We start from the raw sequence: 13,578 nt of genomic DNA, 5'->3' as shown, positions 1-13,578 counted from the left end.
TTGTGCAAAACAAAATAAAACCCCACAATTTTTGCAAAAGTTTACATTTTATTTAAGTTTATAACCATGTTCTTAATCAGTAAAATTGATAAACACTGTTAAATGCTTAATTCAAGTGCTTCCAGATATGAGTAGTTGATATCACTTTTCAGTTAAGTTCTATATGTTTTTATTAATGCAATAGTTAATATAAAATATGAATAAACAATATTTTGTAGTACTTATTAATCTTGGTAAATGTTAATTTCTGCACATATGTTTTTATAATTAAAATGAGATAAATTAACATTAGTTGTTGTATTATGAATGCAAATGATTAAAATGTAACAGTACAATATTTATAAATGAACATTGACTTAAAACTTTTGAATGTTTAAAACGTTAAACCTAACTATATATATGTATATATAAATATATAGGATTAATAAACTTTTTCCATTTCTGTTAGCGTTTCTAAATGTTGGCATAATATTTGAATGTCAGTTTGTAAATGATTTATTATGTAGCTATTTGTCACACTTTATTTCTTAACTTACTAATATTTATCTGGGTAGGTTTATTTTTTGAAGGGCATTTTCTTGTAATATTGAACATTTCCATGGTTATTGTCTGGAAAACCTATAGCGGTCCTTTAAGCAGTAGCCAGTTTGGATTTATTGTGGATGAGCTATACTGTAACTTTATTCTGGAAGATATAATGAACAGAAAATCTCACGATTTTAAAGTTACACTGATTTACTAGGTGATTAAAAGTTTTTAATTTTGCGTTTGTAACTAACATACAATATTGAAAATTACTGTACTTTTGAACTTATTTACTGAGAAAAGTTCCCCATGTGACAACTAGCCCCATTCTTTCACTATTTACTTTAAAGTATTACCAAGGTCAAAATTTCCCATTGCATTTTGAAAACTAGGATTTATAGGCGAATATGCTGTTATTAGACTTATTATTTCACCATCTTAGATTTATTGTAAAAGTCTGTATAGCCTTCTTTCTTAATGGGTGCCATGATTTCAGACTGTCATATCCCTCACACCTCTGCAGTTGTTCTTTTCTCTCTCTCTTTGTTGGCTTGTGCTTCTCATGTCTCTTTCCCAGGGCCAACTTGCCTTCTGTACGGTTGGCAGCATACATTGGCTCTAATACGGGCATGCAGCTGTCGTGGCCCAGAGGCAGACATTGATAACATTCAGTTTACAACAAATGTTTCTATACTCTCGTTATGTGAGCGGTTATGAGCTTCTAGGAGGTGTGCGCCCACAATAGACCCATGGCTCTTCTGAGCACAGTGTTTTGCTCTAAGCTTTGTGGACTATGACATGATGTCTAATAATACCTGTGTAGTGGGGAATGGGGTGTGATGTGTCATCCCTTTGATCTAGGAAACTGCCGTAAAATTTGTCTTGTGAATTAAGTACACTTCATATACAGCTGCCTTTGATTAAGAGCTGCACATGTAAAAAGAAACTATTGTAGATGTATTGTTTTCATTCTACAAACTGTCTTTGTATGTCAAAATAATCTTTCTATACAAATATTATTTTAAATTTAATTTGTGCAGGACAAAAAAAAATGTAAACTTGAAGAATTATCCATTTATTTTTATAGTTAAATGTCAGCTTTGAATTATTGCATGATACACTCCTCCTAAAATAGTAACTGTGTCACAAGCTTTGGGGTAAATTAATAGTCAAATGAAAGTCTTAATATTAGAGATTGTGTTAAAGAGAATCCCGCCTGCAACTACAAGTAATATTTAATATGCATTTTCACGCTGTCCTGAAGATTCTAGTAATGCATTATATATATATATATATATATATATATATACATATACATATATTAGTATTATATTATGTATATTTATATTTAGTCATTTAGTAGACGCTTTTATCCAAAGCGACTTACAAACGAGGACAACAGAAGCAATCAATTGTAGTATTAAAACTACTAAAACAGATCCAAAACTAAAAGTTAAAACTGTGTAACACATTTAAAAAAAAAAAGAACTTGAATAAAAATGACAAATGCATACAACAAAATGTCAAAACTTAACATTTAAATGAAAACAAAAAAAAAGCTAAAAACAATTCAAAATATTAAAGAACAAAAGGTATAAGAGTATAATAAAGATTCTAACATAATACTAAGCCAAACACCAAAAGAAAACAACTACATATGCATGTTTGTGTGGTTGTACATACACATATATGTAGGGTAGAGTGGGGGAAAATGCCCCCTTAAGGACTGTGCCATTTTTTAAATTATAAACAAAGTATGAAAAATGTCCAGAGTTTTCATGTTATTAGATTTTTAACAAAAATTTAAATTTGTGGTGGGGTAAAATGCCCCCCAGTCTGACAAAGCAATTTGTTTTAAACATTTACAGCGAAATCAGAGTACAGACAGTTTTTGCTTAAAATTAAAAATATAATCTATAATTATGAATTACAAAATTATAATAGCCTATTTGAAACATTTTGTTAGCTGATTCTAACTGGCTAGCTAACTAGCTACCTGATGCTAACTTGAGGTAACTTTTAAATATAAAATAAAAATATTTTTATTCATCAACTAGTTAGAATATATTTGATGGAAAAACAAAGAATCTGATGTTCAGAACAGAATAACTACAATAATTGCCCATTGCCCCCTTGGGGGCGTTTTACCCCACACATTGTGTTTGAGAAAAAAAAAAAGTCATTCTGAAAATATAATGATATTTTTATTAAATAACACGTACTCCCTATCTAAAGGTCCTATACTGTTCTCATATAACTGTGATGCTCTACAAAACAACAAGCTTGAAAACTTCATAGTGAGAACTTCTACATCACTCTTGTCAATGTAGTCCATAGTTACAATAAACATTTATCTTAACTTTATCTTGTGGTTATTTTGGGAAAAACAGTAGGGGGGCGTTTCCCCCCTCTCTACCGTATACATAGGCCTATATACATTTATAAATTCAATATTCTTTCATTTCCAAGTAGTTTGTTGAAGTACTAAAATAATTCAAATTAAATAAAACTAAAACATAATAAAAAACCTATACAGACATAATAAAAAAACTAATAAAATGACAAACATTACTCCAACGTTAACTAAAATTAAAATGGATAACAAATAAAAATCAAACTACATTAGTTTATCAGTAATACTAAAAAAAAACACTGAGCCAAACACACATGCTTAAAAAACTACAACTTACTTGCATATAGCAAGAAATGGTTATAAAAACTGAAACAGCAGTGAAACTAGGAAAGAGGAGAAATAAAAAGCGATGCTTATATCCTTTGCCGGTGAACAAATATAATGCTTAGTTTGTTCATTCCATTAATATATATCAGCAGATTTTTTAGTTTTCTCAACTTATTTTTGTAGGAGATTCTCAACTTTTTTGTTGTATAAACTTAAAACAACAAGTTGAGAAAACTCAAAAATATGCTGAAGCTGGTTGCCTTAAAATTTTAAGTTGGCTCAACTTTATTTTATTTTTTTTACAGTGTTGTTACATTTTACCCAGGAGCTGGGTAACACAAAAACTACCCAAACACTGAAAAAACAACCCCAAAAATGACCCAAAAGGCTTAACCCAGCATTTGGGTTAAAAAAAAATAACCCAGGATTTTTTAGAGTGTAGTAGGCTATAGGCCCATGTCGTTTTTTCATATAAAAAAAGTTATATTTTTTATTATTATTTAATTGAATGTAAATTGCTCACGTATTCCCTAAGGACTAAACATACCCCTTAACATGACATAACGTACCTTAAACCAGATATCCTGAAATATCATTACGTGTATGAGTTTTACATCCTTGCACCTTGCCAAGAGGACAGCCTAAAAAAGTGTCAAGTTAATGTCAGCTAGTCATCATTTATAGCATTACGTCATTATCATTACTAGACCTATGATTAGCGGTAAGGGGATCATACCTGAGACCCTCCCTCCCTCTCTCTCCCCTCCCTCTCTCTCCAGTCCTCGTCGCAGTGTCTCCCCTCGCTCGCTCACACAACCCGTGCTGCGGTCCGGTGTCAGAGGCAACACCACTGATCTCCGTGCGGGACGCCGTCAAGAGCAGATGGAGACACTTCAAACGGCCATCTCGAGCAGAGAGGACACCGGACCCTTAAAAAAGCCACTGGCAGGCACGAAAGAGCACTGCAAAAGTGACGATCACAGCGAAACAAATTATGTAGACCTGGGCAACCCCTCGGACATGAAGTCAGACAGCACCAAGACAGTAAAAGTCACATTCACAGGCGAAGGGAACCAGCTGGCAATATTCAAATGCAAAGGCGATGCATCCATCTCCGGGATTAAGAGTCCTGGGGAGCGAGAGGAGACTGAAAATAACGATAAAAGTTCATCGAACGCATGTCACGACGAGAAATGCAATTCTGAGGGAGTTCATGGAGAGCGCGCTCCGCTGATAGATGATTATGTGGACGCGAAGATCCCAGAAGATCCCAGACCTGCGTCGTATGAAACTGAGGAGTTACAATACACCGACATGTACTTGAACAGTAGCTGCGAATCCAAGGACAGCACGAGCGTGGAGTCGCACTATATAACGACGCACGAGATTCAGCTGACGGAGTTGGATCACGATGTGGATTACGAGTTTGGTCGCGGATCCTGCTGGGATTTTGAGGATGATAATTTGGTATATTCATTTGTTGACTACGCATCGTTTGACAGCGACGAGACGACACTCGGAAGAATCCAAAGCAAGTCCAAGAGCAATAAATTCCCTCCCGCTTCACGCGCAGCGAAGCTTTCCGCCACAGGTGCTCTGGTCAGCACCGAAAGTGAACTTTGTGAATCCGATAAATGTGCCAGCTCGGATGAGGGCGCCGGACAGCTTGGAAATTCAGCCGGACATATTCACCTGTCAATCAAAACGTCTTCGCGCGCGGTCGACGAACCTGCCGGTATGTTAGGGCACAGGAGTGTCCGCTTTCACACCAAACGTGCCGGTGAGCGGAGTCATTATTCATTTAAAAGCTCGGACTCCAAAAGCGAGACCGTCTTTGACCGCTACTTTATCCCACCTCCTGGTCGTCAGCACCTCGCGAGCAAACTGAGGGGAAAAGACATCAATGAATATTCCAGCGGCGCGTCCAGTTCAGTCAGCGAACTGGATGATGCTGATAAAGAGGTGCGTAACCTCACCGCGCGCTCCTTCCGGAGTTTGGCTTGCCCTTACTTTGATGCTATAAATTTGAGCAGCTCGAGTGAGTCCTCGGTGTCAGAAAACGGACTGAGTTTTAACAAATGGTCCGCTTTCGTCGACTTGAATTACGGCAATTTGTCACGCGAGGCGCACAAGAACTCTACGCCTGTTATGGAGGGAAATAAAAGCACCGAATGTACGGACATAAAAGACGTAGTTCAAACCGATACACCTAGCCCTCAAAATAAAATAGTGTCGCTGAAGAATAACTTGAACTCGCAGCAGGCGTCTAAGAAAATAGAGTTACGAAGCAAACCGAGTGAAACTATCACACTTACTGAAACATTGAACTTTAACTGTAATGTCGGTGCAGGGATACCTGCGCGCGAGAGGCGCGCAAAACGCGCACTGAATGCCACAATGTCACGTTCCACAGCTGATGTTATGGGCACCACGCCGGCCAAGGCGGGGTGTGAAGCAGAAAGTCCTTTCAGTGAGACCTCTGAAGATGCCCACAAGAAAGCCATCTTTGCCTCTAGTCTTTTGAAAAATGTTATTTCCAAGAAAATGCAGTTTGAGCAAGAGCGTAAAATGGAAAGAGGTGAAATAAGCGACACACATCCTGTTCCATCAGTGAGCCCTCACGCTAAGGATTGCAAAGATACTGTGAAGAGCTTGCAAAGACAGATTTCAGAAACCGCATCAGGACACTCTCAAGAGGAGCTCGGTGAGGCAACAGACCAGCCGCAAGAGAATCCATGTTTCTATGCTGCTGACTCACCCTGTGACCCAGAAATGACCTCTAAATTAGACTCAAGCGAACCGCTTAAGACTCCTTTGACCCTCAGCCAAAAGAGTGCTTTTAAAACCTGGAAAGATGGAGAACAGGAAGCACAAGGTGATGGAGAATCTCAGTGCACACTGGAGGAGGAGTCGTCACTGCCAGACACCTCAATTAGACCTGTGACGGAAAGCAGTGAAAGTGTTGAGGGCGAGAGAAGTAAGATGATTAAGATGTCTCACTTGTATGTCCCTAGCTCGCAGCTTATGCCTAAGGAAAAGGAAGCTGTTGGGCTTTCATTACATAATTTGAAAGTGACTGGAGATCTTGCAGAGTCAGATGGGGGAGGGTACCGAAAACTGAGCTCTGACCATCTCCATAGCCCTGCGGACACAAACCAAGCCTCACAGTGTCAAAAAGAAATCAAAATACGCCTGCGAAGTGTTAAAGAAAACAAAATCAATCCGTTTAATATCACCAATCTGTTAACACCCAATATCCATCATAACACCAACACTAAAAAGGCGACAAGCGAATCTAAAAGCCATTTGTTGACCATATCAGACAAAGTGCCGCATTTTATGGTGAGGGATATTAGAGATAGTAAATGTAAGTTTCAGACACCTATTCATCAGGTTCGAGACGTGCGCAAATTGGTAAAAAGCTCATATCGGTTTGTAGCACTAGAAAATTCTTCCTGTTCATCAGGGATGGCATCTACTGGATTACGAGTGGAGAGCAAACCTGTAAATAGGGGACCTGACAAGAAACAATTTCCTACACCAATGGTAATAAAATGCCAGTCTGTGAACACAAACAATGCCACAAAACACTCTGAGCCTGTTAACACGGTCGAGAATGTCAGTGAAACGGTGAGATTATCACCAAATCTCTCAGAGTGGCCTACCAAAAGTGAAACATTGCGCATTGCACCCAGAATGCCATGCGCTAAGCAACCTGTGACTGAACAACCAGAATTTAGCTTAAAAATCGATGCTAAATTGGCAAATCAAAAACCAGAAAAAGCAGCAGAAGGCAGCGAGAAGAAACCTGAGTCGAAGGTTTCGAATCAAATAGCTCTTGAAAAGTTAAAAGCAGCTGTGAGAACGATGGAGCAACTGTACTTTTTTGATAGGAACGAATGGAAGCGCAAAACGCAAGCTCCGCGACCAATCACAGACAGTCACGTGCTGTCGCTCATCACACGAGAGGAGCAAGGAGTCACGACCAAAACGGACATTGAGAACGAATGTGGGAAAGCAGACACTAGTTTGCAGCTGCACATTGAAAAGTCAACCGCAACCTCGGGTTCTGGTGTTGACGAGGATAAAGCGTGTATGCCAACAGGTTCTCACAGCCAGGAAGACACGGCTAAGTTAGTAACCCAAAGGGCAGATTCTTTCAATAACAAGTGCGTTTTTAGTCTGGGCAGTAACCTCAAAGCACCTCCACGTATAAATACAACAAATGACAGCACTCAGCAAATGTTTTCTAGCAGAAACTACACCCTCTCCACACAATCCCATAAAGCTCCTTTGTCGCTGAAAATATGTCCTTCTAAGTCGAAAGGTGAGGAAAAGCACCACAAAGAGCACCAGCAGACAGATTCTGACAATTACCTAACAATTCCGGTTAAGGCTCGTGCTTCCGATTCAAAACCCTCACAAACATCGCACCCAAAGCCTTCCCATCAGCCCTTGCAACGCTCACATATCGTAATGGAGTCTTGGTCTCCTGATAGTCAGATGGCCACGATATATCACCATGCCGTGCCCCTGCCGGCCGTACCTGCTGCTCAACCCCAGCTCCTCTGCCTCACGCCCCCAGCGGACCACCCACCGCCTCACATCCAGCGCAAGCTCCTGCTGGACCCCTCCACCGGCCAGTACTACTTAGTGGACACCCCTGTGCCCATGCACCCAGCCGCCCAGCGCTTTTACCATCCTGAGAGTGGTCAGTACTTGGACATTCCTTTATCACTCACCCCAGTGCCTGTGTCAGTTTCACCGGTCGCTCTCGGCCCTGCAGCAGCCTATCCCCCCACCTATTTGGTCTACCCCTCGACCCTGCTGCCACCCCATCCACTCCCGGTCCCCCAGTCCCACTCTTCCACCTGCTCAGAGGGCGAGGACACGGTGGAGACAGGCAGCATGTATCTGATCCCGCAGGGCACTGCAGTTCCCAGCAGCACCACAAAACCTGTCATCAGTATTACATCCCAGCAAGGTGCCCGTATTGTTGCTCCTCCCTCCTTTGACGGCACAACCATGAGCTTTGTGGTGGAGCATCGATAGCGGAAGGTAAGTGGCCACTGCATGGCTTTGTGTGTGTGTGTGTGTGTGTGTGTGTGTGTGTCGAGCAAAAAAATATAAATCATGTTGCATTTATAACAAATATTGCTTTCTCTGGAACTTTCTGAGCTTAATCAAAATATAATGCAATCAATTTGCTGTTGAAAATGAGGTCAAACAAAATATGTTTCAACTGATAAAATTAATTATTTCCTTTTAAAAATAACACTTGTGAAACGTTAGTGGAACAAATTTAATTCATAGTTAGTGTGTTGAACTACACCCTGGGAATTGACTTCATACATTCAATTTCATAAAAAAAAGTACAAAGCTGGGGTGATACCCTTAGGTGGAAAAGCTAAAAAAATAATAATCATATTTGTAGCTTATTTACCCCTAAATGGTACATATCAGTACTTTAAAAGTACATTTGAGTACCTAAAGTGTACATATTAGTTGTCCTTCATCCTTTTTTGCCTGAGAGTGTTTACTGAACTCACATAGGGACCAGTTAAATTAATGTCATTCTAAAAAAAAGAGGCCAAACATCATTTGTTTGCAATTGCTATTGATGCAGTTTGATATTTAGCAGCACTTAATTAATACATTTTCAAGTGTGCTGTACTTTTTTGTTGTTGTTGTTGAATAAAACAGATTTGGATCCAACTTTATACTTGCTGTACTTAAATACTATGTACTTGCATCAAAAAAAGTACAATGTACTTGTGTTCATATTGTATTGCAAAACACTTTTGCTGCTATAGGTGGGATATGGATAAGGTTGGACAGGTTTGGTGGTACGGGTAGGTTTAAGGGTGGGTTAAGGTGTAAGGGATGGGTAAACAGTGTAATTATAAATGTACTTACAGAAATTGGATGTAATTACATGCAGGTATTTTTAAAAATATAAGTACAATGTAAAACATGTATGTACAGAATAAGTGCAATGTATCAAATGATTAATTTAAATGTAAGTGCATAGTAGTTAAGGCCACCTAATATAAAGTGGGACCCAGTTTGTACTGAATCCCAAACACTTGTTTCTCCTCTTACAGTGAAGATTTCTTAATAGTATATTAACAATATTTAATATAGGCTATAAAACATATATGGAAAGGCAAAAAAAGAAAAAAACATTTGTCTATGATTATCTATGTGGGTTTCGTGGAGCAATATTGTCTGAAAAAGTGAATGTGAATGAAGTTATGAATTGTACAGTCTATATGTATGTGCTTGAGCCTGAATATCAATGAAAAGTTGAGACTTGTTAGATAGTTTCATATCCAGGTTTTTGGATTTTATTTCGTTTTTGGTCTTATGATGTCTGTGTGTGATGTATTTTACATTTGATTTAATTTTTCAGTTTGAATTAAAGCAGCTTGACAAAGAATAGTGTCAGTAAGCAAAATAAAGGCCACTGTGGCAAGTAAAGCAGATGTTTAGGTAAGATTAGAAAGAAATCTACAGAGGAACCAACAATTAGTGTCTCATACACACACAAAGTGAATGCCAAGACTTTGCAAATTAAAATATGTATGGATCATGTTTTTCTCATGATGCACATCAACAAAATCATAGAAATACCAAACACTGGCAACTATTGCTGGCACTTGACAGTATGCATGTGTGAGTGTGAGCTGAAGCGTGTGTATGTGTGTGGAAAGGTCAGTAGGCGAGTGAAGTATTTGTTGTGCTGAGCCAGTAGGATGACAGCTGCTGGAGCCGATCAGAGGACCAACAAGCTGCAGCAGGGTCAAACCTTTTTATAGAGCGAGACGGAGTGAGAGGGACATTCATATGTGAACTTTAGAGATTCTAGTCTGCTGCAATACTGGCTGCAACGATGAAAGCAATATGGCCATTGACTGCATATTTAATGCTCGTGATAAAAGACACCCAGCATAGTCACGCAGACTTATTCTAATCTTTTGTTTTTCATTTATGATATGCTGCATGTTGTACTGTAGTATATAAAATGATAGCATTTCAGTAGAAAGTGTCATAATACAATTTTCCCTTTTTATTTTTGTTGCTTCAAATGATTGTTTCTTTCTTTCTTTTTAAACTGGACAAAGATTTTCAAATATGAAAACCCGTCATAGAACTATGAATTATTACTTTTTGAAACAATGATCATTTAAACAAAGAGTGCAATAAGCATGAACTCAATAGCATAAACTCATTATGTGTGAAAAACAGCTTGTAATTTTTTGCACAAATTACAACTTTAAATTCCATCACAGTTAAAATTTTTAAATAAAGTTTTTCCATTTTTTGGAGAGAGAGGGGGGGGGAGATGAAAATTTTATAAGATGGAAAAAATCAAGGTAAATAGTTAAAAAAAAATTTTTTTTTTTTATTGTGTCATTTTTTTATATTATTCAAAGAAAAGTGTATATATTTAATTGTCTATGTTACATAAAATGTTCAGAAATTGAGATTTAAAAATTTAAAAAATTTTGAGATTGACATTTATAAAACAAAAAGTATAAAAAATTATACAATTCTAAACGTATAAATTCCAAATGTTATAGAACATTATTAGTAGACAAATTAAAATCACTAATAATGTTTTTTTTTTTTTTTCTAAAAGTCCACAGGGCCAAAATGTGCAGTTAAAGAAACACCCAAATAAGTAAGTTAAGTGTCACTATTAGATTAATACAATTAAGCCTTGAAATGTATTGTTTCTTTGATTGGTCTGTTCTCTCCTTTTCCTTCTCAGGATGGTCTGTGTCTGTCTGTCGGAGTCAGTCCTCCTCCCACTTCATAAAAAAATTCCTCAGACATGTTTCACAGTTTCCCACATCTGTCTTCATCAATTCCTACCCGGTGTTGCCTCCTGATCTGTGACTTTTGCAATGTTGAAAAGCTAAAGATGAAACATTTTAAAGCAGCTTTACAAACTTTGTGCAAAATTAGCTATTTATGTAGTCTGTAGACTTTTTGAGGCAACTATTTTTTGTCCATCCAGCACTGCATAGTTAAGGGAAAATGTTTTTTGTTCAAGATTTCATTTTGTTGTATAAAGTGTTTGTATTTTTACATTTTTATGAACGTTTTATCTATCTGTAGGTAGCAAGTTCTGATTGAGTAAAGCATGGCTTGTGTGAAAGAGAGAGAAACAGAGATAGAGAAAGAGAAGCATTTTGTGTAGTGCCCAGGTTGTGTGTGTGAGAGAGACCGAGTCTGTTTCCTCTCACTGTGATGAAAATTGTTATTATAGTGACGGATGGATCTTTGGGGAGTTCTGTATAGTGTCAGTGAATAATAATAATAATGCTTGAACTGAAAATACTTGTACATTTAAAAATTGTCTCAGTCTTTATGTTGCCAATTACCTCAGTTTGCAGTGCAGGCATGTTGCTATCTCATTTTGCCTCCACAGTATTATACTCTTGTTCTGTTTTACCCCTTCTTTTCCATCATCTGTCCTCCCTGTTCATTTTTTTGTTGTCTTTTTTGTTACATTGATCGTATATTAAAGGTATATGGATCTGCAGGCCAATCTATGTACCAATGTTAGAAGGAATGCATTGTTATTTTTGTCAGTGTTAAAAATGCTCATTATAAATGTGATATTCAAATTAATTCCGTAAAGATAACACTATTAAAATTTAATATAATCAAAAAATAACCAATACATGTTGAGAGGTGCAACTTAAAAATATGACCAGAGAAACACAGATTAAACATAATTAATAATAATATATGGTATTAGATGCATATTCTATGGTTAAATCACAACAACACAAATTAAGATGCTACACCCTGCTTAATAATAAATTATAACACTTCTTTTATACTCATTATGGTACTTATTTATGATACATGAACTTGGTATGCTGAATATGGGTATTTTGTAAGAAGCTTTCTGAATGTGAATATATAAATATAACAGCAAGTTCTGTAAATTGAATAAATTTCATATAATGATCAAAAATCCATCAATACATATTGTTTCATGATGAGAGTTGCTATCAAAATATGACCCAGCAGAGGGAAAAAAACAACAAAATTAGGTTTTAAATACTTATTTTACTTACTCATTATGGTACTTACTTATTCATGATACATAAATACAGTACTTGGTGTGCTAAAGATTTTTCGGAGTATTTTGAATTAGTAATGTGGGTACGAATAAAACATCCAATTGTATAAGTTGAATAAGTATAAATCAAGTAGCCTCCTTAATTCACATTAAAAGCATTCAGTGGAACATGCACGTCATTGCACTATTAAAATCACTTATACGTCTAGTTCCAGTGATGTTAATAGTACACGAGTAACATTGGAGGAATCTATTGGCCCACTCAGCTGCCTTTTGTAAGGGCTGTTAAAAAGATCACCTAGTCTTTGAATGTTCCATTATAGCTTGAGGATTGCATGTTGAAGCAGTTAAATGGTATTATTTCATTATTTTGGTTGGTTTGCACTGTATGCACACAAAACAAATACATGACAGCCACATAGAATGATAGTTTGCTATTGTATATAGCCTTAGTAAAAATGGTTTGTCAGGTATATATATATATATATATATAGAGAGAGAGAGAGAGAGAGAGAGAGAGAGATTTAAGGTAACAGTAATGTAGAGTATAGAAAGCAATAGGTTATGTAAATGTCATGAAACATGAAAGAATTGTATTCCATTTTAATGTGCATAAATGGCACAGATTTAAAAAGCAATTGAATGTTCCCAAGCTCATTTGTGTCATTAGTAGCACGGGTATATTTTGTAGCAACAGCCAACATTATTTTAACATTATAACATCAAAATGATTGATTTTTCTTTTATGCCAAAATTCTTTAGGATATTATGTAAAGATCATGTTCCATGAAGATATATTGTAAATCTCCCACGGTAAATATATCAAAACTTAAAATATACATTGCTAAGAACTTAATTTGGACAACTTTAAAGGCGATTTTTGTTTATGTTTTGAAAAAAAAAATAATTTTGCACCCTCAGAGTCCAGATTTTCAAATAGCTGTATCTCAGCCAAACATTGTCAGATCCTAACAAACCATACATCAATGGAAAGCTTATTTATTCAGCTTTCAGATGAAAGAATCAAGGGTCACATTTCTGGTATTAGTCCTGAGAGAATTCTCGGATGGTGGTCAGATTTGATGTACTACCTCACCTACCCTTTCTCACACCCTCCTGTAGCGCCGTTGACCTCAAAAGGTCTTCAATCTTCAAGAGAAGCAGATAGTTGATTTACACAGCTGGCAGAGGGTCGTTGGACCTGATGAGAGCGTGCTAGGTAAGTTTTCCGTGAGCTCCTGAAACCTCACCCGCCAGAGGCATTAGCTCGAGC

General features: G+C 37.1%; 1 protein-coding gene across 1 annotated transcript; it reads left to right on the top strand.

Moving 5' to 3' along the window:
• The first annotated feature begins 4,021 nt into the window (after window positions 1–4,021).
• LOC306873357 (uncharacterized protein C4orf54 homolog) lies at window positions 4,022–12,189 on the top strand. The gene is made up of 3 exons (XM_079422594.1): window positions 4,022–8,263; window positions 10,848–10,889; window positions 10,980–12,189. Exon 1 carries the CDS (start codon window positions 4,088–4,090, stop codon window positions 8,255–8,257), a length of 4,170 nt encoding a protein of 1,389 aa, XP_079278720.1. The 5' UTR covers window positions 4,022–4,087; the 3' UTR covers window positions 8,258–8,263; window positions 10,848–10,889; window positions 10,980–12,189.
• Window positions 12,190–13,578: the final 1,389 nt, after the last annotated feature.

Source organism: Barbus barbus (assembly GCF_936440315.1).
Source record: "Barbus barbus genome assembly, chromosome: 8".
In the NCBI taxonomy this organism is placed as follows: Eukaryota; Metazoa; Chordata; class Actinopteri; order Cypriniformes; family Cyprinidae; genus Barbus; species Barbus barbus.
This window is presented reverse-complemented; position numbering and strand designations above follow the sequence as displayed.

Excerpts from the sequence above, each read along its gene's own strand:
- LOC306873357 (XM_079422594.1), top strand. The coding sequence starts at position 4,088 with ATGGAGACACTTCAAACGGCCATCTCGAGCAGAGAGGACACCGGACCC.